Source organism: Mastomys coucha, unplaced genomic scaffold (genome assembly GCF_008632895.1).
Source record: "Mastomys coucha isolate ucsf_1 unplaced genomic scaffold, UCSF_Mcou_1 pScaffold14, whole genome shotgun sequence".
Taxonomy (NCBI): Eukaryota; Metazoa; Chordata; class Mammalia; order Rodentia; family Muridae; genus Mastomys; species Mastomys coucha.
Window position 1 is genome coordinate 25,437,337 of NW_022196896.1, and position 25,969 is coordinate 25,463,305.

At 42.3% G+C, this 25,969-nt stretch overlaps 1 protein-coding gene across 4 annotated transcripts in view; it reads left to right on the forward strand.

The window, feature by feature from the left end:
• Positions 1–10,508: 10,508 nt before the first annotated feature.
• Dpy19l4 (dpy-19 like 4) overlaps positions 10,509–25,969 on the forward strand; it is a 62,675-nt gene continuing 47,214 nt past the window's right edge. The window contains exons 1-4 of one of the 4 annotated variants that reach the window (XM_031366615.1): positions 10,509–10,937; positions 14,465–14,666; positions 16,053–16,160; positions 23,801–23,925. In XM_031366615.1, coding sequence (XP_031222475.1) covers positions 14,660–14,666; positions 16,053–16,160; positions 23,801–23,925 — 240 coding nt within the window. In that variant the 5' untranslated portion in view covers positions 10,509–10,937; positions 14,465–14,659. Of the gene's footprint in view, positions 10,938–12,655; positions 13,683–14,464; positions 14,667–16,052; positions 16,161–23,800; positions 23,926–25,969 lie in introns of those variants that run through there. The other 3 variants (XM_031366614.1, XM_031366616.1, XM_031366618.1) reach the window with 3 other exon arrangements.

Sequence of the window (25,969 nt, forward strand, 5' to 3'; positions counted from 1 at the left end):
AGAGGTCCTGAGTTCAATTCCCAGCAACCACATGGTGGCTCACAACCATCTGTAATGAGATCTGATGACCCAGACTCAAGTGGCCCTGCATAGGTAGGACTTCAGGCTCAAGCTGTCTAAGCAGGTGTGGCAGTGAGGTTCATGGTACCCTGTACTTGTACACAGTAAATGCAAGTTGAGTGGATATCTTAGTTACTTTTCTATTGTGACAAAACACCATGACTGAGGCAACTTAACAGAAGAAAGCATCAACTGGAGGCTTGTGGGTCCAGAGAGTGAGACGTCATTTTTATAAGATTTTGATAGGTTTGTAATCTTGGACTGAAATTATATACCTGAGATTATATACCAGTGATAGAGTACTTTTACCCACTGCCCTGGGTTTGATCTTCAATACAATATATTAATACTAATACTAATAATGTTTCTAAGTAGTTAAAATGTGAGTACCGGCTTATGATATATTAGTACAGTTCTGATTTTTCTATTGATTACTAATGTATTAAAAGTGTTGCTTTTTATGCTCAGCTAACTACATACCTGTATTTGCAGTTGAGCATGAGATTTATTTAATGCTTTAGTTGCTTCTGACATCTACTGGACACACAGTGCTACTGGCCTTTCAGGAACTGGCCTTTCCAGTCAGTAAGTATATATCCAGGATGGTAACAGAATTTAAGAAAAGCTGATAACCTGGGCGGCCCATACTTTTAATCTCAGCATGTGAAAGTCAAAGGCAGGTGGATCTCTGGAGTTTCAGGCCAGTCTGGTCAACAAATCTAGCGACTGGGCAGTACGGAAAATGTGCTACTGGGCTGGTGAGACGGCTCAGTGATTAAGAGCACCGACTGTCCTGAGTTCAAATCCCAGCAACCACATGGTGGCTCACAACCATCAGTAACAAGATCTGATGCCCTCTTTTAGAGTGTATGAAGACAGCTACAGTGTACTTATATATAATAAATAAATAAATCTTTTTAAAAAAGAAAAAAAAGTGCGCTACCATTATCTAACGACTCCAGCCCTTTGCTGTGAGATAGTGTCTCACTAAATTGGCCAACTTTATAGTCCCCCATTTGAACTTCTTGGGGAGCTGGAGTTACAGGCATGTCCCTGGCTAAAACTTTTGTTATGAAATCCTGTACTTTTTCAATTAAAAATATTTTTTCAGGGCTGGCGAGATGGCTCAGTGGGTAAGAGCACTGACTGCACTTCCGAAGGTCCTGAGTTCGAATCCCAGCAACCGCATGGTGGCTCACAGCCACCCGTAAAGAGATCTGACACCCTCTTCTGGTGCATCTGAAGACAGCTACAGTGTATTACGCCAGAGCAAGCGGGGCCATCCTGAGTTCAGTTCCCAGCAGCCACATGATGGCCATCTGTACAGCTACAGTATACTCATACACACAAAATAAATTAATCTTAAAAGTATTTTTTCATACAATACATGCTGATCATGGTTTCTACTCATATCCTCTCAGATCTTTCTCACCTCCCACTCCATACTTCTTTCTTTCCTTTTAGAAAACTGACAGACAAAAAGGAAATACATGAGAAACACAAGAACAAAACCCATAAGAATACAAAACTGGGAAACATAATATATAAGTAAAAGAGCAGTGAAGTTTAAAAAAACCAAAAAGCTCAAACAGTGATATGAGACCAAAAAAAACAAAAAAATAAAAAGATGGAGGACAAGGAGGAGAAAGAAGGAAGGAAGGAAGGGAAAAAGGAAGGAAAGGAAGAAAGAAAGGAAGAAAGAAAGAAAGGAAGAAAGAAAGACAGACCCCAGAAATACTATTGAGTTTCTTTGCTTCGGCCCTCTGCTTCTGGTCAGAGCCTCGCCCTTCAGCATGGTTTGTGTACTTAGGGGGGTCAAGTGGAAGGAGCTTTCGTGGTCAGGGATGGGGCTGCTGTCCACTTCCTCCTCTCACTGCTGGTACCTCAACCGGATTGAACCTGTGCCCGCCTGTCGCCTGTTGTAAGGTTTCTATCGTGGTGATAAACAATCAAAAAGCAAGTTGGGGAAGAAAGGGGTTATTTGCCTTTCACTTCACCAGCCTGGAGGCAGATGATGCAGAGGCCATCGAGGAGCTCTACTTACTGGCTTATTCCCTGTGAGTTTTCACTGCCTTCTTATAAAACTCAGCGCCACCAGTTCAGAGATGGCACCACCCACAAGGGGCTGGACCTTTCCCCATCCATTACTGTAACCATACTTTTTCGAGACTTTACTGGGTTCTTTTTGTTTGTTTGTTTTTTCTTTGTTTTGTTTTGTTTTGTTTTCAAGACAGGGTTTCTCTGTGTAGCCCTGGCTGTCCTGGAACTCACTCTGTAGACCAGGCTGGCCTCGAACTCAGAAATCTGCCTGCCTCTGCCTCTCAAGTGATGGAATTAAAGATGTGTGCCGCCACGGCCTGGCTTTTTATTGGGTTCTTATATCTACTACCCTTCTGCACCCCCAATCCCTTTCAACACTAGGTAGGCAAGAAAGGATAGAGGGCCAGGGGCTGGCCAGATCTCTTTAGACTACTTTTTGCTGATTAGAAGCATTGACTTCCTAGGGGCGAATCCAATCTTCATCATCAGAATATCTCCAATCAGTGATTCTGCAAACCAGCAATGCAGCAAAAGAACAAATGCAACAGCAGGAACCAGCAGCAACCAGCAGCAACCAGCAGGAACCAGCAGCAACAGAGACAAGCAGCAGCAACCAGCAGGAACCAACAGGAACCAGCAGCAACCAGCAGGAACCAGCAGCTACCAGCAGGAACCAGCAGGAACCAGCAGGAACCAGCAGCAACAGAGACAAGCAGCAGGGGAAACAGCAGCTGCCACGAGCCAACTTGGGGATCTCATACTCATATCCTCTCAAGAGTCCCCAGAATTCCAAACATAAGCTGTTTGTAGCTAGCAAAAATCATGCCCTCCCTGGAGCACGAGAAAAGTCGTAGATGCTGTGGACAATCTGAAGCAGCCCCATACTCCACACCCGGGATTAAAACAAAAACATAGCTGGGCAGTGGTGGCGCACGCCTTTAATCCCAGCACTTGGGAGGCAGAGGCAGGTAGATTTCTGAGTTTGAGGCCAGCCTGGTCTACAGAGTGAGTTCCAGGACAGCCAGAGCTATACAGAGAAACCCTGTCTTGAAAAAACAAAAAACCAAAATCAAAACCAAAAACATAATCATATATCTGGGTTTTTAATGGAACCAAAATTCTCACTACATTTCTCCCTTTTAGTCCAATAGATGGCTTTTTCTCTTAACATCAATCAACTGAATACAATAGGAACAATTATGAACTATCATGTAAGAATTACATTTATAAAAGAAACAAAAAGAAAAAAGAAAAAAAAAAGACTTACATTTATAATGTCCAGTTTATTTGTGTTTGGAAACTTTGGACCAAGTGAAAGGCTGGAGAATCATAGAATTTAAAATGAGGGCATTTAATAGAAATGTATGTATTAATGTGTAACCTTTGCTTAAAAGAGGGCAAGGAAAACCTCTGCCACAAGCCAAAAAGGTGAAATAGCCAGTTCCAGGAACCCAGAGCCTCAGGGCTCTGGTTCCCGATACCTGCCCCTCCTGAGTGATCCACAATGAGGGCGGAACTAAGAATGAAGGTCTAGTGGTTTATGAGACTCTCCACCCTGTCAACCAATAGATGAAGATTACTTTCCTAGAATGAATATGTTCCCCTCCCTAACTGAATACTTTGGGTCAGGTCCCTCAGAAATTTTCCACTGTTTTTATGTTCTGTTTCCTTGGTAACTCTCTCTCCGCCCCCAGCTTCCCTTAAATACCCTCACACTTCTTGTGTTCCAGGTCGAACTCCTCTGACTGGCAAGGTCATGAGATCGACCCCGGTACCAGTATCCCCAATAAACCTCGTGTGATTGCAGCAAGTTAGGTCTCTTGTGAGTCATTGGGTGGTCGCGTCATCCCGAGACTTGAGTAAGGATCTCCCCAGTTCTGGGGGTCTTTCACAAGTACTCAACTATCTACCTTATCGTGGTGAGTCCAAACTTCTCTACCTAAATCACTTTCTTATAACTTTAATCCATCAACCTAAAAACATCTTTAGACCCTAAAATATTTTCTTAAATCCTAAACAACTTAAGCTTTCATGTCTTTAATCTTTAATAAGGAAAGCAGTAAGACTGTAACTATCTAGTCTTCAACTCCATCAGAGACCCAAGAAGAATAAACATTACCTGAGTAAACAGGAAGTGCACTGCAAGCAGCTTCCAAAACTACAGAAATGACAGGGACTGCTGGCGACCTGCTCAGTCACCTAAGCTTTCCCTGTATCAGTGGGGTAGCCAACCTTCAGTTGATAGGCTCAGAATATCTGACAGACTTTCTGTGAAGCAGAAATTTTGAAGGACTGGCCCATCTTGTCTCTGCAAAGTGGGTCAGTCGACTTCCCAGAGTCCTGCTTGTCCACAGCCTGCTGTCTGCCAGCGAGGTAAGGGACAGGTTTTCTGCCCGGGAGCTATGTTTGCCACAACTGAAGCAAACTCCTTGTAGAGGTTCTTCTGTGCTCATCATCTTCTTTGAAGTAGATTGGGGGTGCTATTAAGAGCTGATGTGTCTGTCAAAAAAGCCTTTTGTACCGGGCGGTGGTGGCGCACGCCTTTAATCCCAGCACCTGGGAGGCAGAGGCAGGCCAATTTCTAAGTTCAAGACCAGCCTGGTCTACAGAGTGAGTTCAGCCAGGGCTATTCAGAGAAACCCTGTCTTGAAAAAGCCAAAAAACAAAAAACAAAAACAAAACCTTTTGTTACTAAAAACATCTTGAATGCCATATTCTGCAGATCTCTGAAGTGTTTGAGGACCACCTAGCTATCTAAAGTATATCTGAAGAGGCAAATATTGCTTGTTTCTAGCTATTTACTCTCTGCTTAAATTGAAAACACACACAAAAGGCTAAAGAAAGCTTATTGCTGTAATTAACTACACTACTACCTAACAAGACTACAAGTTTGATTATTTATAGGTGACTAACTACTAACCTGCATTTCTTTTTTTTGTGGGTGCATCGAACTTTATTGATGGTATTCAAGAGAGTAGGGAGGGCTCCCTAGGCCCCTCCCTGTTATTATGGGGTCTGGGATGGAAATTGTGAGTGAGCTGCTCAGTGTTAGGGGCTGAGTTGGAAGAGAGACTCCTCAGCAACTGAGGGCCTCTCTCTTGCTCTCAATGTCCTTGCTGGGGTGGGTGGTCCAGGGTTTTGTACTCCTTGGAGGCAATGGAGGCCATGGAGGCCATGAGGTCTACCACCCTGTTGCTGTAACCGTCTGTATTCATTGTCATACAGGAAATGAGCTTCACCAAGTTGTCTTTGAGAGCAGTGCCAGCCCCAGCAGCAAAGGTGGAAGAGTGGGAGTTGCTGTTGAAGTCGCAGGAGACAACCTGCTCCTCAGTGTAGCCTAGGATACCCTTTAGTGAGCCCTCGATGTCTGCTTCACCACCTTCTTGATGTCATCATACTTGACAGGTTTTCCCAGGCGGCATGTCAAATCCAAAACAGATACATTGTGGGTAGGAACACGGAAGGCCATGCCAGTGAGCTTCCCGTTCAGCTCTGGGATGACCTTGCCCACAGCCTTGGCAGCACCAGTGGATGCAGGGATGATGTTCTGGGCAGCCCCACGGCCATCACAACACAGCTTTCCAGAGTGGCCATCCACAGTCTTCTGAGTGGCAGTGATGGCATGGATCGTGGTCATGATCCCTTCCACGATGCCAAAGTGGTCATGGATGACCTTGACCGGGGGATGGAGGTGGGGGAGCTAAGCAGTTGGTGGTGCAGGATGCATTGCAGACAATCTTGAGTAAGTTGTCATATTTTTTTCCTGGTTCACACCCATCACCAACATGGGGGCATTGCAGAAGGGGCGGAGATGATGACCCTTTTGGCCCCATCCTTCAAGTGGGCCCCAGCCTTCTCCATGGTGGTGAAGATGCCAGTAGACTCCACAACATACTCAGCACCAGCATCACCCCATTTGATGTTAGCCAGATCTCACTCATGGAAGGTGGTGATGGGCTTCCCGTTGATGACAAGCTTCCCATTCTCAGCTTTGACTGTGCCGTTGAATTTGCTTTGGGTGGAGTCATACTGGAACAAATAGACCATGTATTGTAGTTGAGGTCAATGAAGGGGTCATTGATGTCAACAATCTCCACTTTGCCAAGTGCAGAGCAGAAGACAGCCCTGGTAACCAGGCGCCCAATATGGCCAAATTTCAAATTTGTTCACACTGACCTTCACCATTTTGTCTACAGGACTTGGCTGGCACTGCACAAGAAGATGCACTATCTCTGAAACAGGGAGGAGCAGTGACTAACTTGCACTTCTCTTCTTTTCTTCTCTTTTCTTTTCTTTTTTTGGTTTTTCGAGACAGGGTTTCTCTGTATAGCTCTGGCTGTCCTGGAACTAACTCTGTAGACCAGGATGGCCTCGAATTCAGAGATCTGCCTGCCTCTGCCTCCCAAGTGCTGGGATTAAAGGCTTGTGCCACCACTGCCTGGCTTAACTTGCATTTCTTAATTATCCTAAGCAGTTTACATGAGTACCTTTCAGGGACTCAAACTGTACATCACATTTTTTTTTCCCCTTTGGTTTTTCGAGACAGGGTTTCTCTGTGTAGCCCTGGCTGTCCTGGAACTCACTCTGTAGACCAGGCTGGCCTCGAACTCAGAAATCCACCTGCCTCTGCCTCCCAAGTGCTGGGATTAAAGGTGTGAGCCACCACCGCCCGGCAGTACATCACATTTTTAAATGAGTTGCATATGCACAATGCTTTAAACAAGAGTTGAAACATATATACAGTATGTTATAGCAAATATAACCTTAATTTCCTATCAGTATACAGTAATCCATACAATTTGTAAAATATTTGAGACTTCTTTATATTTTTTCATTTATTTATTTATTTATTCACTTTATAACATGATCACAGCATGTAAGAGAAGGAGAGAAAGGATCCTCATGAGATTATTATTGACAACTATGCTAACTAAGCCAATTAAAATATATGAGCCCCTTTATTAGCCAGCAACCAAGAGTGGCTCATGCCTAAGACTCTCTTGGTTCCCAAGTTCAGGGGCACAGTGTTTTTATTAATTTATTTTTGGCTTATTTTTGTTTACTTCATTTTCAGGTTTGGTCTTTTAAGGCAGGGTTTCTTTTCATAGCCCTGGCTGTAATAGAGCAGACTCTGTAGACCAGGCTGGTGTTGAACTAAAAAGTTCATCTGCCTCTGCCTCCCAAGTGCTGGGCTTAAGGATATGAGCCACCACTGCCCAGCATGGGGAACAGTGTTTTTAAAGACCAACCATAATTACATGTGCTTGTGCAGGTATGTCAGTGAGGGTCTTGGGGTGGCCTAGTAACTTCTGCTTTCTTGTGAGCTTCATAGTGTTTTCCAGACAGCATGACAATTGTTTTTGGCTTACACTTCCTCTCTGTTATTTTAGATGTATTTTATCTTGCACAGGCATCCACTATTTTGGTGAATACATCTGGACTATGGTCAGGGTCATGACCAGTTCCAAAGTGTTGCCAAGGCAGGTCAGGCTATTGTGAAGTAGAAGGCCGAAGAAGGTCTAGGCTGACATAAGACAGGGTTAGGACAAGATGGTGGTAACCTTAGCTTTAGCAGCAAGTTCATTAACTCACTGAGCCATCTATTAGTCCTTTTTTCTTCTTTGTAAAATATCTAAATATTTATTTAGAGACAGGGCTTCATGCAGCCGGGCGAAGCCTTGCCCTCACGGCGGAGCTGCAGGTGGTCTTGAATTCCTTATTGTTTCTCCCTCCTAGGTGTTATAAGTACAGGCCCGTACCACTGTGCTTGTATCACTAACAAAGTTTTGATGCTAGGCTGCTTGGTGTCCATAATCTTTTAGTACCAATATTTATGAATTTTGTTTCTAACCAGCTAGAAATGTCTTTCTAGAAGAGTTTTGATTAAAAAAAAATGATGTCTAATATACCCAACTCAAAAAATACTTTAATGTGGGGCTGGAGAGATGGTGCAGCAGTCTTGAGCACTTTGTACTGGTGCAGAACACCCAGGAGTGTTTTCCAGCATTCCTATGATGGCTTGCAATTGTCCATAGCTGGTTCCAGAGGATCTGATACCCTCTTGTGTCTGCCTCAGGCACCAGAGACACACATTCATGCAAGACATTTATATACATAAAATAAATCTAAAAATACTTTAAAAATATTTTAACAAAACACATGCTTAATTTCTTAGTTTTTATTTTACTTTTAATGACTATGGGGTTTTGCCTCATGCTTGGTGTCTGTGGAAGCCAGAATCTTCTGAGGTGCTTCTTCAGTCAGCTTCACCTCTCTCATATTTTAAAAGAAAAGTTCAGAAAATCGGGTGTAATGGGGCATGTCTCTATTCTTACTCAACACCTGGGAACTGGAGACAAGAGAAGTGCCATGAGTTCAAGTCAGTTTAAGGTATATGAGTCTTTGTCTCAAAAAGAAAGGAAACGTGTCAGAACTAGTGACAACTGACAAAAGAGCTTTTGAATCAAGCAACAGTCTTCATGCCACAGCACAATGAGTCCTGCCAGTTTTTTTAAGCCTGGTCACAGCTGATGATTCCTGTTATTAACAACTTTGTTTGGCATTTACCCAAGACCTTTGAGCATGTGTTAATCCTAGAGATGGGAAGAGAAGGACCACAGACCCAAGTCATCACGGCCAAATTAACTAGAGCAAGCAAATAATTATTTTTCTTTTTTGATGTACATTGGTGATTTGACTTCATGTTTGTCTGGGTGAGGGTTTGGATCCCCGGGAACTGGAGTTACAGACAGGTGTAAGCTGACCTGTGGTTGCTGGGAACTGAACATGGGTCCTCTGAAAGAGCAGCCAGTGCTCTTAACTGCTGATCCTTCTCTCCAGCACTTGCAAGCAAATAGTTAAAGGAAGATTTTTAAATTCATGTATGTAGACCTCTAACCAAGTGTGGTTCAAGAGGTCAGCATTGAATATGAGGAAAATGAGGCTTTTATGGTTCAGCAGTAGGGGTTTTTCAAATGGGGGACTTAGTGGGCAAAATATCCGGGGTTACAGGAGCAGAACATCATAGCAAGTTCTTCCTAAGGGCATCCTGAAACAAAGACATGATTATCATTTCTGGAACAGGCAGTACAGAACCATTTGTAGTTAATGCCACAGGTTTCATGTGGGGCATGGCCTGATACTTGAAAAACGAGTTTAATCATAAAGAGGAATGAGCCTAATTTGTCATTACTGTGAGATGGCTTTTAAGCCAAAGATCAAGGCAGCCTGATTCTTCACAACCCACCAGAGGTCTCCTAAATGTCTAGTTTTCCCAATTCAGTTAAGCTGGTTCTTTCTGGATTCCATCTCAGCTTCTACTATGCCAAACATCCTTTACTGGGCCTATCCAAACCCTAGACATAGATCTAGTGTTGTGGAATATCCTTATGGTTTTTTGGCTCTGTTGTGCAATCTAAGTGTTGAAACCCTACCAATGGGAGCTCAGGTGTTGGGCTTTTCTAATTTTCTCAGACTCCAGGATCACCAGGGTATACTCTGAATCCAAGGCAAGGCAGAAAAATAATTGGTGGCTCTGGTTGAACTCCTAATTAACCAGAAACAACCAGTGGACCATGGGACCTCTCTCTCTCTCTCTCTCTCTCTTTCTCTCTCTTGGATGTAGGATTGCCAGGCCTCATTAGACCCCCATATGTCTAGGTCAGGATCCCACAGAATCAGAACATATCCAGAAACCAGGCATTATATAGAAAAATAATTAGGAATTTCTACGAATTACCATATAAGGCCTATATAAGAAAGAAAGAAAGAAAGAAAGAAAGAAGGAAAGGAAGAGCTCACAAACACCCTTTCTTTGATATGGCTGTTCACTCATGCAGTTTGGCCAACTGAAGGTGTGCAGTGTCTGCAGTATGAGACATGCACTGTACAACAAACTGAAACTACATTCTATTGTTATGGAATAATCTACATACATTCCTTCGTAGCAGACTATAAAGTACTATTGTGCTTTTTTTTCCAGAATATTGACATGAGCAAACATTTTGTTTAAGGCAATTTTGGTGATTGACACATTGCTTTCTTGTATGTTTCCCTTTTTATTTGATAATAACTTAACTTCAGCTTATGTAGCTGAGGTTGGCCTTGAAATAATGAACCACCTGCCTCTTCTTGACAAGTTCTGGGATTACAATAGGGAGCATCCTGGTACAAACTTTTTTGTAGCAGTCAAGTGTCTATTAAGCCAAACTGTGGATCACTCTTGCCATTGCAGCAGTAGGGAACCTGAGGAAAGTTGAGAGCAGCTTGGACCATATAGAGATCTAGTCTCAAAAACAAACAAACAAAAAGCTACTCATCTACAGGACCTGCCTAGAACGTTTTGCCTGGCTTTGAAATCGTGAGAACTCCAGGATTCCAGTGCTCTGCACTTGAAATTCAGTTGTCAGTTTGTAAAAAGGGCTGGACATAGGGACTGGATCTGGGCAACAGTCTATGACTTTCTTTGTCGGATCCCAGCGTCCCGAAAAGCTTGCTCTGGCTCTTGCGTACCCGCGAGGATCAGCAAGGAGCACGCGGCGGCCCTCGCTCCTCCCAGGAGAATTGCCAAGCCGTGGCCGCCGAGGGCAAGGCTGAGGCGCGCTGACGAAACGGTCCGGCCGGCCCCCGCTCCCTGCACTCTGGTTCCCGGAGCGCCTTGGGGGGACACAGTTGGCGGAGACACCAGAGGGGGGCGGGTCAGGAAGTGGGGGCGCGGCAGCCGGGAGCGGGCCGGTGCGGCCGCGGGGTTTGGATACTCGGAGGTTTGGGAGACTCCGGGCCGCTTGGAAGCAGGAGGGCCACCGGGGTCTCCGCGGAGACGATGGCAAAGGAAGAAGGTGAAGGCTGCGCGCCAACGGCCGCGGCGGACTCGGGAGAGGGGGCCGGGCCTGGCTGCGGGCTGCGGGCCGCGGGGAGCAGGGCGGGCGCCCCCGAATTTGCAGAGAGACCGGGCCCAGCCGAGAAGATGGCCCAAAGTTTTCTCTCCCGAAATAGTACGCAAAAGTGGAGCTTAAAGTCAAGAGTCTCGGAGAGGAAGCTGTTGTTGGGTGGCGGGGCTGCGGGTCCGGAGTCGCTCCGCCCTGGAAAGCAGGACGAGGTTTATTGGGTTCTGGTGCTTGCTGGAAGCTTTGGGTGTAGACTGGGAGGGATCTCACCCCTCGGGGGAAACTGAGCCAGTGATCTGGGATGGGCGCGCAGAACCTGACGGAGTTCACTTGTGCTCCAAGGGGTAACAAATGCCAAAGGGCAGGGGCGTGTAAGTGGTTTTAGGGGAGGGGGAGGAGGCCAAATGGACTTTTAGAGTTAAAACTGATGGACCGGAGAGAGCTCTGCATGTTCTTCAGGGTCAGTGTCAAGGGAATTAATTATTTAGCCAGCAATAGTGATCCAAAGAGGATTCGGACAGTGAGCAAAAGATAGGAAGCGGTAAGAAACTTAGTAGTGTATGATACATAGTGTAAAAAAGTATTGTGGCATAGTAACTTCATAGTAGGGGTATGCAAGATTGAGCACTTAGACTTCTTTCACTTGGCTGAGCAGTTAGATGTTGCCTTCTGTTGGAAAACAGTTTTTATCTTACGGAGTGAAGTTGTGAATGCGACCGTTAGTTATCTGGTTTAGATTTAAGCCGTTGAACCAAGGAGACAAGAAGTGAGTTTGAAGAATTCAATGGAAAACCATTTTTCAAAAGACTATTAGAAATCCATGTTGACTGGGACTAGATGTCCTGTCCCCGCGGTCACGATTCAGCCATTCCTCCTCTTCCTGCAGCTCTTCGTGTTAAATTTCATCCACATTTAAGATACTACCCAAAACCAGTCTCAAAACAGCTAGTTGGTAAAGAAGAACGTAATTCCACTTGTTTCCTTAGCTATACCTGTGTTTGCAATGTGTTATCATTTGAAAAATATTTTTTTTAGCCTTATTTTTGTGATTAGTTGCAAATCTGTGTGGGTAGGTTGATAAACCAGTTTGTCCTTGTGAGCAAGCACACTAATACTTAACATAGGGAAAAAAAGTACAGTGCCACTAAAACTTGATATTGTAAATATGCAGAAATTGCATTTAAATTGTAATTATTATACTTAATAACTATGATGTGGACCTTTTAAAAAGAACATATCATTTTGTAAAAGTAGTTGGCTATGCTGATAAATGATTTTTGTTGTTGTTATTGTTGTTGTTGTTGTTGTTTTTTTGGGACAGGGTTTCTCTGTACATCCCTGGCTGTCCTGGAACTCACTCTGTAGACCAGGCTGGCCTCGAACTCAGAAATCAGCCTACCTCTGCTTCCCAAGTGCTGGGATTAAAGGCGTGTGCCACCACCGCCTGGCCAATAAATGATTTTTGGTTATAGAATTATAGGTAATCCTAAAACAGATATGTTTTATTTGGGACAATTACTGGGTGGCAGCTTTATTAAAATAATGGTTTATTTTTGTGGGGGGGGGTGTTTCGAGACAGGGTTTCTCTGTGTAGCCTTCGGCTGTCCTGGAACTCACTCTGTAGACCAGGCCAGCCTCGAACTCAGAAATCTGCCTGCCTCTGCCTCCCAAGTGCTGGGATTAAAGGTGTGCGCCACCGCCACCTGGCGGTTTCTTTCAACAGATGTCTAATTCCTTGGCTAAGTCTCTAATCTTTTGGGTGTTGGGATATAATAGTCAACAAAGGATAAATAAATATTTATTGTAATGATGTTTGTGATGATAATATTTATAGCAAACATGTCCCGTGTCAGGTATTTCCTTGAATCCCTTCTGTTTACATATCTTGTATTTATTGTGTTAAAATTAGGCCAGTCTCTATATTTTTGTTTGAATTCAGGTCAGGTACAATTTATAGCATTTGGCTTATTCACAGGTACTTCAGGAGCGTCTTTGTTGTCCAGTTGTCCCCAGAAGTAAATGTTCTTCCAGACGCCTCTCCTGTACTGTTCAATTGGTGCTTACATTGACACTTCCTGAAACAGACACAGAGCAAAGAAAGGCACCACACACAGGCTTTGAGGAGAACAGTGTTAGCATTTCTCTTGGACCCTCTCTGTTATATAGATGAACATCTTGTTTGTAGCTCTGTGGGTTCATGTGCTGATGATGGAACTAGAGATTGAAGTAGCAGATTATTCTTGTGTATATGTAGTCATCATTTAGTTTAGCTTTTCCTCCTCCCCCGCCCCCTCTTATTTCCTTGTTTTTTTGAGACAGTTTTTCTCTGTGCAGCCCTGGCTGTCCTGGAAGTGAACCTGTAGACCTGGCTGTCTTCTGCTGGAATTAAAGGCATGTACTACCCAGGACCTAAAAAGCTCTGCTGCCTAACTGTATCATTACCGTACCGTTAGTTTTGTCTTTTAGTTGTGAAGTTACATGAACAATGATAGAGAGGAGGTGAGAAGTTTGCACTCATTTAGCTTCTGGTTTTTAGTGCTAGATGAAAAAGTTGGCTTTACTGATAAAGTAGAAAAACTGACTAAAATACATGTTTTCTTTTTCAGGTCTTACTGTGTAGCTCTGGCTAACCTCGAACTGGCTTTGGAGGCCTTGAGCTCACAGAGATCTGCCTGCCTGAGTGCAAGGATCATAGTAGTGAGTCACTAGACCCAGCTCAGATTGTATTGTTCTTGCTGCTAAAATTTAATGCAACTAAACTTGACATTAAAAATAAATGAAGCTGGGCAGTGGTGGCGCATGCCTTTAATCCCAGCACTTGGGAAGCAGAGGCAGGCGGATTTCTGAGTTTGAGGCCAGCCTGGTCTACAGAGTGAGTTCCAGGATAGCTAGGGCTACACAGAGAAACCCTGTCTCGAAACCACCCCCCCCAAAAAAAGATTTTTTTCCTTTTAAAATATTTTCCTTTTTAAGATGGTAATACAATTATATTATTCCCTTTTAAACCTGACATATACTCCTTCTTGTTCTCTTTCAAGTTCATGGCCTCCCTTTCATCAGCTGTTGCTGCATGCACATATGTATATGAATATATATACATATAGTCCTAAATATATACTGTTCAGTAGGTATAATGGGACTTTTATGTGTGTTTTCAGGGTTGAGCATTTGGTATTGGATAACCAATGGTGTATGCTCTTCCCTGGGGTAGACTATTTCTCCAACTCTCACTGTTCCTTAGTTGTCTTTAGTTTTTCATATAGTTTTTCTGGCCTTTTTTTCCCCCTGAGACACAGCGTTTCTCTGCCTTCCCTGGCTGTCTTGGAACTTACTCTGTAGACTAGGCTAGCCTGAAACTAAGAGATTTGCCTGCCTCTGCCTCCCTCTGGAGTTCTGGATTAAAGGTGTGTGCCACCACGATCTGCTTCCTTCGTCTCCTTTGGCATGGCCATTATTGCTCTTGTTTTGCTCATGTTTAGGCAGTCGTCTTGGTGAGACTTCATGGCTGTAGCTTCTGCCATTCCGAGGAGTCAGAGGCTCACAGCAAACTCCTTTATCCTCTGGCTCTTACATTCTTTTCACTGCCTCCTCTGCAACATTCCCTGAGCCTTACGTATGGGAGTTGTTCTCACCTGTTGGGCCTGTGGTCTGCTGTGCAAAGAGAAGATCCCTGGATGAGGGGTGAGGAGCACACTGTGGGCAGTGAGTGTGGCTAGGAGTTACAGCTGTAAAAGTGGTGAATTAGACACCAGACCAGTCTACTAAGTCACTTCTTTTTTCCATGCTGCTATTTAAAGACATTTTAGTAAGCATGCACTTGCTTGGAAACAGTTTCAGAACTTCTTTGTTTTATTCAGTTTTCATAGTAACACTAAGGAGCTATCTGTGTGATCAGAGTAGCCATTCTCTTTGGTGTTGATTCTTTTCTTTGGTCTCACATTTTATAGCTTAACTACAGAACTACAAAAAAGAAGAGAAATCAAACCCTGGGCCACGTTATTAACTTGACAGGGAACTCTGGTCTTCCATAGTAGTTATTCATCTCACAGGGTAATTTTAAGGAGGGAAAAAGTTATGTTCTCTCTCTCTCACATTTCTGTTTAATTTGGAGTCTTATTTTCTCATTTGGAATTTAACTTACTAGTTTGGAAGCAACTTCTGTATTACATATTTAAAAAGTAGAGACAGAAGAAGTAAGCAGTTTGGTATTGCAGCATTTTTTCCAAGCACCTCCCATGATATGACAGGACAGAAAGCTAGCACCCCTATTTGCCAGGGTACACGATGATCCACAGCTGTGGAAGTCCGCAGAGCTTCCAGGAGCTCTGTGGAGGAGGAGAGGCTAGGCTCCACACTCAGGCACTTTCCTGGGATGGTCAGGCCCCTTTGTTTAGTCCCAAATCCTGGAAAGAAAAATGATGTTGTGTGTCTGTTATCCTAGCATTTAGAAGGCTGAGGTAGGACGATCAAGTGTTTGAGGCTACTCAGGAACCTACCTTTAAAAAGAAAAAAAAAAACAAACCCATAATTTTATGATGAATCCATTGTATTTTGAACAAAAATCGTTAGCCTGCAAATGGTGGATTTCATAATCTCAGGTAACTAACATAGTAAGGTCAGTAATATCCCTCAGAACTTTTGGGAAAAAAATTAACTTATTTTGGGACATTTTAAAATAGCATCACCTCAGGAGAAGCGTTCGTAAGCTGTTATCAGCTGGACTCTGAAAACATGAGTTGCTGTGGTTGTGGTAGGGAATACATGTTTGTTGTCTCCGATCTTATACTGAAGACAGCTTTGAGGAAGAGCCTTAGAAACTATGATCCTCCAGATACTCCAGGAACTAGTGGCTCTCAGTGTGACTTGCTTAAGACACATGATCCCCACTTGATTCCTTTAGTATCAAAGTTGTGCCACTTGTGGTTTTTTTCGACCAGGGAAGCTCATTACAGACAGGACTTGGGACTTTCTACTGGGATCTGGCCATGTAGATGACCTAACACAAGTTGATCCAATTGAGATCCCGAAGATTGATTGACATTGCAATAATGTCTTCACTGTTTTAAGGATCATCTGTAGAACCTCGCCAAAGGAAAAAGCAGAGAACTCCAGGAAGTCAGGAAGCCAAAGCAGAGAAGATCCGCAGAACCCCAGCTCCTGAAAGAGCTCCAAAATGTAAGTGAGATGGATCAGGGCACCCAGGTAGTCATACTGGAAAGTACGTTTTCATCATTCGAGTGTGAGAACCTTCAAAATGATTTCTTTGGTCATTTGTTTTTTGTTTATTTGTTTGTTTGTTTTCCGAGACAGGGTTTCTCTGTGTAGCCCTGGCTGTCCTGGAATGCACTCTGTAGACCAGCATTTGTGTTTTGAGGTGTTGAGAACTAAACGTAGGGCTTGTGTGTACACGCTAGACAGGTTCTCTACTACTGGGCATGCTCCCATCTTACATAAAGATATTTTGAGATTAAATTTATGGTTAACACAGTTGGGTTTTGCTAAAGAACAACTCCTGTACTGTATCACTTTACAATAAACATTTGTATCTTAGTTATGGCCCATGTTGTGGCCATGATATGGCAGATGTTTATGTCTGATGTGTGTTTCAGGAATGGGTTGGCTGGCCTGTCTTCATGTGTCAGGAAGTAATAGCCCGTTTGGGACATGTTTTTCTTGGCACAGAGGAAAAGAGAAAGAAGGCCTCTTGGAGGCTCTGTTGGACTGACCCAGTGTTCTTGGTCCAGACCAGTGCTAGTTAGTCCAGACAGTGACTTACAGACGGACACCATTATTAATTACTACCGGAAACTCTTAGAGGTCATGGTTATGGGTAGAAATATATAATCTGTTTTTAGTCATTTATTTTGTCATATTGGGAGTCAAGCCAAGGAGGACTTTGAACATGTGGCTTGTACTATCAATGAGTTATTCTTTTCCTCATAAATATTTGTTCCCCTCTCTCTCTGTCTCAGACAACACATCTCCTCCCCTGCATTAAGGGAGACATTCAATCTTATTTTGTCATAGCATCAGTTTTAAATCTTTTCTACATCAGGACCAGCTAGGACTCATTCTGATCTTAAGACCTAGAACTAAAAATATAAGTGTTCTGCAACACGTCACAGTCCTCAACAGTGATTTCCTTCAAGGACTCAAGATCTTAGAATATAATTATCTTTAAAGCTGTGATTTGCCTTAGTGAGCAGCTTAGAGTCAGCATAGAGCAAAGGTGTGTAAGTTATTGGATGTACACTTCCAAAACTCCTCTCCTAGTGGGGGCATACAGACATTCTTTATCTCTTTGACCTCAAATTCTAGCATTTATAGTTTGCCAATGAGTGAAACTCATTAGAGACAATACTCAGTTGTTTTGTTTTAAATAGGGAGTTGGTCTTGTAGATACTTTTTGCCTGTCATATGATTATATGACCAAATTTTAGACCCCCGGAAGGAAGCATAAACCACATTGTATAAATAAGGTAGACACAGTAAACCACCCTGTTAAAGAATTGTAGAAACTCCCTTGAAATTCAAGTTACCAGATGCCAGCCCATCTTGTAAGCCTCTCTTGTAAGCCGTCCTATACTGTGGACCTGCCTCAGGCTTACCTTGCTTTCCTGCATATGCCCCCCTCTATAGACTGTTAGATAGTGTGATGCTGTAAATCCTTTTGTTTGAGAGGGAGAGCTGGAGAGCAGCCACAGCTCCACAGCAATGCAGAAAACCCTGCTAGGCACAACTACTACCTCGCCCTGGGCTAGGAAAGCTTTTCTTAAAATTTTTTTAAAAAATTGTAATTTTTTTATAATTTACGTTTTTGATAACCATTTAATATAAGTATTTGAAAATAGAGAGGGGCTGGAGAGATGGCTCAGAGGTTAAGAGCACTGACTGCTCTTCCGAAGGTCCTGAGTTCAAATCCCAGCAACCACATGGTGGCTCACAACCATCCTTAATGAGAGATTTGACTTCCTCTTCTGGAGGGTCTGAAGACAGCAACATTGTATATGTATAATAAACAAATAAAAACCTTTCAAAAAATATTTAAAAAAAAATAGAGGTATATTATTTACTTTCATGGAACAAATATATAAATATGTAAGTAAGCAGTGTTACTTTTGTTTTTCTCTTTTTTTAAAAAAGTTTTTTCAATTGGATATTTTATTTGTTTACATTTCAAATGTTATTCTCTTTCCTAGTTTCCCCTCTGCAACCCTCCTATCCCATCCCCCCTTACCTTCTATGAGGGTGTTCCCCCACCCATCTGCCCACTCCCACCTCACCGCCCTAGCATTCCTCTACACTGGGGCATCAAGCCTTCACAGGACCAAGGGCCTCCCCTCCCATTGATGCCAGATAAGGCCCCTTAAGCTCCTTCAGTCCTTCCCATAACTCTTCTATTGGGGTCCCTGTGATCAGTCCAATGGTTGGCTGCGAGCACCCGCATCTGTATTGGTCAGGATCTGACAGAGCCTCTCAGGAGACAGCTGTATCAGGCTCCTGTCAGCAAGCACTTCTTGGCATCCGCAATAGTGTCTGGGTTTGGTGTCTGCAGATGGGATGGATACCCAGGTGGGGCAGCCTTTCCTTCAGTCTCTGCTCCACTCTTTATCCCTGTATTTCCTTTAGATAGGAATAATTCTGGGTTAAAATTTTGGAGACTTCATGAAATTCACAGGCAAATGGATGGATGTAGAAAATATCATTCTGAGTGAGGTAACTCAGTCACAAAAGGCCACACATGGTATGTACTCACTGATAAGGCAAAGAGTGTGGAATACCCATGATACAACTCATGGACCACATGAAGCTCAAGAGGAAGGAAGGCCAAAGAGTGGATACTTCAGTCCTACTTAGAAGGGGGAACAAAATAATCAAAGGAAGTAGAGGGTAGGAGAGACTTGGCAGGAAGAGAGGAGGGGGAGGGGAAAAAGAGGGGCAGAATCAGGTATGGGAGGAGATAGATGAGATGTACAGAGGGACAGGAAATTGAATAGAGGTGTCAATAGGGGATGGGGAACTGGAGGTAGCAACCAAAAAGTCCCAGATGCCAGGAAAGCAAGAGCCTCCCAGGACCCCACGGGGATGACGTTAGCCAAAATACCCAACAAAGGGGAGGGAAAACTTGTGGAGACTATATCCAGAGGTAAGGCATTCCCCCCTCCCACCCCCAGTTGAGGGCTGGGGCCACCTACCCATCTCCAAAATTTTAACCCAGAATTGCTAGGAAATCTTTTGTGAGGAGGCTGAGGAAAGAGAATTGAGAGCTCAAGAATGAGAGACAGACAATACAGCATGAAACCTTGTCATGAACAAGCACATGAGCATATTCTACAGTGGCAGACATTTGATGCTGCTGTTGCCATGGGTAGTTCAGTCATTTTTAAAATTTACATACACACACGCGCACACACACACTAATGTGTATAAGTGTTTTATCTGCATGTATGTATGTGAACCATGTGCATACCTTGTGACTGCTGAGGTCAAATTTGTGTCCGATTCCCCTGGAAATGGAGTTACAGATGCTTGTCAGCTGCCACAGAGGTATTGGGAATCAAACCTGGGTCTTCTGGAAGAGCAGCCAGTGCTCTTAATTACTGAGCCATCTCTCTAGGCCCTATATTATTAAGTATGTGTGTCTGCATGTAGATATTGTATATACATGTGAGTGCAGGTGTTTGCAGAGGGCGATAGTGTCAAATCCCTTGGAGTTAGAGTTACAGACAGTTGTAAGCCACCAGAAGGGGTGTTGAGGACTAAGCTGGAAAAGCAGCAAGTGCGCTTCCATCTATGCAGCCCCATGCTTAGCAGTATTTCATTGTTTGACTGTACATAATTGCTTCTTTTGGACATTTGGGCTTTCAGTATTTAATTACAAATGTTCATGCTGTGAATGTTGTGTTTGTGAGCATATATCTTGCAGGCATATTTTGTATTAAAATTTTTCTCTGTGTGTGTCTGTCTGTGCCTTTTTCTTTCTTTTTTTTTTCTAGACAGGGTTCTTCTGTGTAGCTCTTAACCTGGGACTTAGTCTGTAGACCAGGCTGCTTTGAACTCAGTAGAGATCCTCCCACCTCTGTCTCTCAGTGCTGAGATTAAAGGTATGCACCATTATACTGAGCCTTTGTTTTGTTTTTGTTTTTTGTTTTTTGTTTTTTTTTTTTCAAGACAGGGTTTCTCTGTGTAGCCCTGGTTGGCCTCAAACTCAGAAATCCGCCTGCCTCTGCCTCCCAAGTGCTGGGATTAAAGGCGTGTGTGGCGTCCCAGCCACTGCTGCCTGGTGCCTTTGATTTTTTTAGTGTCATGTCCTCACTAACTTGCTCTGCCTGGCTTCAAACTCCCCAGCTTCCCCAATCACTGGACTTTAGGTTTGCAGCTGCACCTCTGCAGCTGCACCTCTACCTAATGTAGCCTTTGGGATTGTCTGTCAAAGTTACAAAGGTCCGCAACTCTTCAAGTTTATTTATTTATTATTATATTTATTATTATAATTAAGTACACTGTAGCTGTCTTCAGACACACCAGAAGAGGGCATCAGATCTCATTACAGATGGTTGTGAGCCACCGTGTTGTTGCTGGGAATTGAACTCAGGACCTCCGGAAGAGCAGTCAGTGCTCTTAACCACTGAGCCATCTCTCCAGCCCGAGTTTTTTTTTTTTTTCAGAAAAAATTAATAATAAAATTATCATTTGTGACCTGAGAAAAGAAACCTCCTCTAACCTCCATATTAACATGGTAGTATGTGAATACTTATGAATAAAAAGATAAATACAAAATAAATACAGAACTGAAATATTAAGAAACAACAAAAACTGTTGTCTATATTATTGATATTGATATCTATGAAATATTTTTTACTTTCTATACTTAATCATCATTTTACAACTGAAAGATTTATCTGCTTATGCTGGTTTATGACTGACCATGTAATTAAAAGTCCTATATATTATTTTGTTTGCTTGTTTGTTTATGAAAAAGGTCTTGCTAGATAGTCCATGGTAGCCTAAACTCATCTAAAGCCCAGGCTGGCTTTGAACTTGTGATCTTGCTGCTTGAACCTCCCTATTGCTGGGATGATAGGCATGCACTATCATTTTTTTTGTTTGTTTGTTTGTTTTTTTGAGACAGGGTTTCTCTGTGTAGCCCTGGCTGTCCTGGAACTCACTTTGTAGACTAGGCTGGCCTTGAACTCAGAAATCCACCTGCCTCTGCACTATCATTTTTAAGTTGGCAGTTTAATTAATTAATTAACTAAATGAATATTTAGTTTCTTGAGGCAGAGTATTTCTGTGTAGTCCTGGCTGTCCTGGAACTAGCTCTGTAGACCAGGATGGCTTCAACTCACAGGTCCTCCTCCCTCTGACTCCCATGTGCTAGTAGAACTAGGTGTGCAGCAGAGATTAGGCTATCGTTGCTTCAGTTACTTTAAAAATTTATGAAAGTATACTTGTTTAGCACAATAATAATAACTGGTATTTGCTGTGCTCTTAGCATTACTGATTACTAAATGCTTTGGGAATAGAAAATACATGTGTATATATTATATATTTATATGTATATATATATATATATTTATGTGTGTGTTTTTATGTAATATAATGATTATGTATCATGATATTAGAAACAGTAATGTTGCCAGGCAGTGGTGGTGCACGCCTTTAATCCAAGCACTTGGGAGGCAGAGGCAGGTGGATTTCTGAGTTCAAGGCCAGCCTGGTCTACAGAGTGAGTTCCAGGACAGCCAGGGCTACACAGAGAAACCCTGTCTCAAAAAACCAAAAAAAACCCAAAAAAAAGTAATGTGAAAAAACTAGGTAATGTGGTACATACCTGTGATGTCAGTGTGTGGAAGGTAGAGGCAAGAGACTCAGGTTACTTAGTTCAACATAGGATCCTTTCAAGAGCCAAATGTAACCAAACCAAAGCCAAATTTTAAGACAGTTATATTAAGGCTGGATGTGGTGGCTCATACCTTTAATCCCATCACTTGGGAAGCAGAGGCATGTGGATCTCCATAAGTTCCACACCAGCGAAGGATACATAGTGAAACTATCTCAAAAATACCACTACTACCACCAAAAAACTTAAACCATAAAACAGTTATATCATATTGGCACTGATAGTTAATTATTGAATAGTTTAAAATATTTACAACATAATTGCTTTTATTTAGAAATATATATTTTATATAATAAATAAGAACACTTGTAAACACTGAGTTTTGTTTGTCTTGCGATGCTAGGGATTAAACCTGGGCCTTGCCCTTGCTAACGCTGTGCTAAGCCCACAGTCTTGAGCTTCTTGACTAACTGATCTAATAAATGAAAAAGTTGATTTCTCAAAGTTGTCTGCTCTTCTGTACCAGAGCAGCTGGTTCCATGCCTTTGGAATATACTTGCTATGCTGTGTGGGATTGTGTCCTCCTGTGCGCAGAGTCTAAGTGTGTCCTACATGCTCATCAGGAAGAGCTCCCATGCATGGATGCTTCTTTGTAAATAAATAGTTATATGTGTCCTTTTAAGACATAATCATCAAAACCCATTGAAGTATATATAATATATCAAGGACTGTAGTTTACAGGCTATATGCTAGTTTTTTTTTTAAAGGAAAACTATCAGTAGTGTTTCAGGATAAGTGTTTATAAATACTGATAGGTATTAATAGATAGTTTATAGATATTAACCCATTCCTTTTGATCATTTAAAGTCAATGGACATTTTTTCATATCTTTTTTTTTAATTGTTGTTTCTTGGTTTTGTTTGTTTTGTTTTGTTTTGTTTTGACATAGAGGGTTTCCATGTATAGCCCTGGCTGTCCTGGAACTCATTCTGTAGATGACCTGGTTGGCCTCAAACTCAGAGATTCGCCTGCCTCTGCCTGCCAGTGCTGGGATTAACGACATGGCTTTTTTTTTATGTCTCAACCAGTTTTCAGTGTACTGTTCTTTCATGTTAATCATATTTGCCTTGTTGTGAAACAAATCGCTACAATGTGTTCATCATGTAAAATATAGACTTAAAAATAATTGTTTTTTACTTATTTAGTGTATGTGTGTGTGTGTGTGTGTGAGGGAGAGAGAGAGAGAGAGAGAGAGAGAGAGAGAGAGAGAGAGAGAGAGAGAGAGAGAGAGAGAGAGAGAGAGAGAGAGAGAGAGAGAGAGAGAAAGAGAGAGAGAAAGAGAGAGAGAAAGAGAGACAGAGGAGGGGAGAGAGAAACAGAGAGAGAGCAAGAGAAAGTGAGAGAGTGAGCAAATGAACTTGAGCACACATGGAAGATCAAAGACAACTTTTGGGAATTAGTTCTCTCCTACCATGTTGGTTCAAAGAATTAAACTCAGGTCATCATGATTGGTGGCTAGTACTTTTTCACACTAAACCATCTTACAGGTTCCTAGACCATCTTTCCCTTCTTGGCATTTTACATTAGTATGGTGCATTTGTTACAAGTAATAAATATTGAGGCATTCCCCTTATGAAGCCTATACTTTATTCAGACCTTCTTAGACTTCACCTTATGTCTTTTTACCTTTGTTACTATGTTGTTTTGGACTCTATGTGCTCACAGTTTCCTAGGTTTTTGTTTCTGATGACCCTGACATCTACATCCATTTATTCATCTATCTCTCCATCCATCCATCCTTCTTTCCATCTCCTCCTCTTTCCTTTGCTTGTAATGAGGATTACCCCAGGACCTCACATATGCCAGGCAGGTGTTCCATCAGCTGAGCTTCTCATCTGGGAAGCGTCCTGTTGAGCTGTCCTGTAGGATGGGCTTCTGTTGGAGTTTGACTATCTTTAATATTCTTTTTCAGATGTAGCATTTCAGCGTTTTGCAAAGATTGTCATTGGCTGCCTCGCAGCTATTATTAGTGGTATGATGCATGTTTTCTACTTGTCGGCTTACCATGAACGGAAGTTCTGGTTTTCCAACAGGCAGGTAAGAAGAATTTTGAGAATATGAAAAGTGTTTTCATACTTACTATTAACTTAAACAATGTGTTTCTTAGGAGGTCATACATATATTTGGTAAGTATGACAAGTACCTTCTTACTTATAGGTGCTAGCAAAATGCTATAGAAGTTCTTTTGAGACACAGTTACAGTATCAGCCTTTAAATATGTAATAAGCTGGTCGTGGTGGCACATGCCATAAATGTTACCCTGGCAGGCAGAGGTAGACAGATGTCTATGAAGTCTAGGCTAACTTGGTCTCCATAGCTGGTTCCAGGCTGACCAAGACTACATAGTGAGACTGTGTCTCACACAAAATGAAATAAGCTGATTCATAAGCTAGAAACTATTAGGGTATTCTCCACGTACAGTGAACTTATAATCTGGAATTGTTTGAAGAAAATCTGGTCCAAGTGTATGGGAACTGGCTGTAAGAGGCACAGACTAAAGAATGACAGGCAGATTCATTCAGGTTGCAGAGGACGGATGCTCACCCAGGTTGTAGAAGTGAGCTGTGGGCAGTAGCAAAACTGAGTTCTTGAACTTGGAATGAGAAGGAAGTGATGATGGTAAATGTCAGAATGGAGGTTCCATGTATTGCTCTAGCAGTTTGTTCATTTATAGCATGCCAAGAAACAGGGAAAATGGTCAGAGCTAATCAGGAGCAGCCATGACTCCTCTGTCAGAAGATGGCTGTGGTCAGATCAAGCTGAATCTCTCTAGGGACTCTCAGTAAAGTGCTGTGGTATTAGTCAGCCTCTTAGTAGTGTTGGTAGTTCATATTTCAGGAATATGAATTTCAGCATAAAAATACTTCTTAGATTATGTAAGTATACTTATATTATCTAACTTTAGAATTAGATCTTATAATTATGATTTTTGGAGGAAGGTTGAAAATGATTAACAGATACAACAGGATTTACACTTTAATTTTATTATATATTTTTCAATTTTAAAATTACATTTATTATGTGTATGTATGTGGTATAAGAGTCTTGATTCACCAAATCCTCTAACTGACTTCAATAATAGCATTAAGATGTTGCCTCATGTTTAATGTTTGTTTTTCAATTACAGTATTTCACAGAATACATAATTGCTATACTGATATTTGAAATTTCATCTTTGGACCTTTGGCTCTTTAAGAGTTTGGAGCCCACACTGATGGTTTTGTGTGTTTGGTTTTGTCATTCCTATTTTTGAGCAAGTGGTTAAGGCGACTGAATGTTTTTTAGACACTGATTTGTGTGAAACTACAAATATGAGCTCTTTAACTGGGTAATTATTGACCACGCCTGTATATTGGTTTAGTTATCAGTGTAGCCTGTGCTTTTTCCTTAAAGTAATGTCTTATGCTGGGCACAGTGGGCACATCTTTAATCTCAGCCCAGGAGTCTGAGGCAGGTAGATCTCTGCTTTGCCAAGTTGGCACATGAAGCTCCTGAACAGGCAGGGATGTACAGTAAGACCCTGTCTCAGAAAACAAACAAACAAACAACAAAAAACTGCCATTAAAGTTGTACATGACAGATGTAGGAAGGTCACCTGGGTAACTGTCAGGAAGTGACCTCCCTCTCAGGTTCTTCAGGCTAGCAATCTGCAGTGCTTAGGGTCAGGTGGTTGTATTGTATGAGCAGCACTGAGAACACTAGAGGTTTGAAAATATAGGTGTTCACGAAGAACTTCGTAATTACAGTGTGTGAACAGATGGAGGGTATTGGCATTGACAGCTTCGTCACAACTGTAGACTTTTACGACCACTTTAAAATCTGTCTACAGTTTAGTAAGCACTTGTTTATTTATTTCAGTTTTTAAATTTATTTTTGTATTAGATATTTTCTTTATTTACATGTCATATAGTATCTCCTTTCCCAGTTTCCCCCCGAAAAAAAAAATAAAAAAACAAAAACAAAAATCCCCTGTTCCCTCCCCCTGCTCACTAACCCAACCTTTCCCACTTCCTGGCCCTGGCATTCCCCTACACTGGTACATAGAACCTTCGCAGGGCCAAGGGCCTCTCCTCCCATTGAT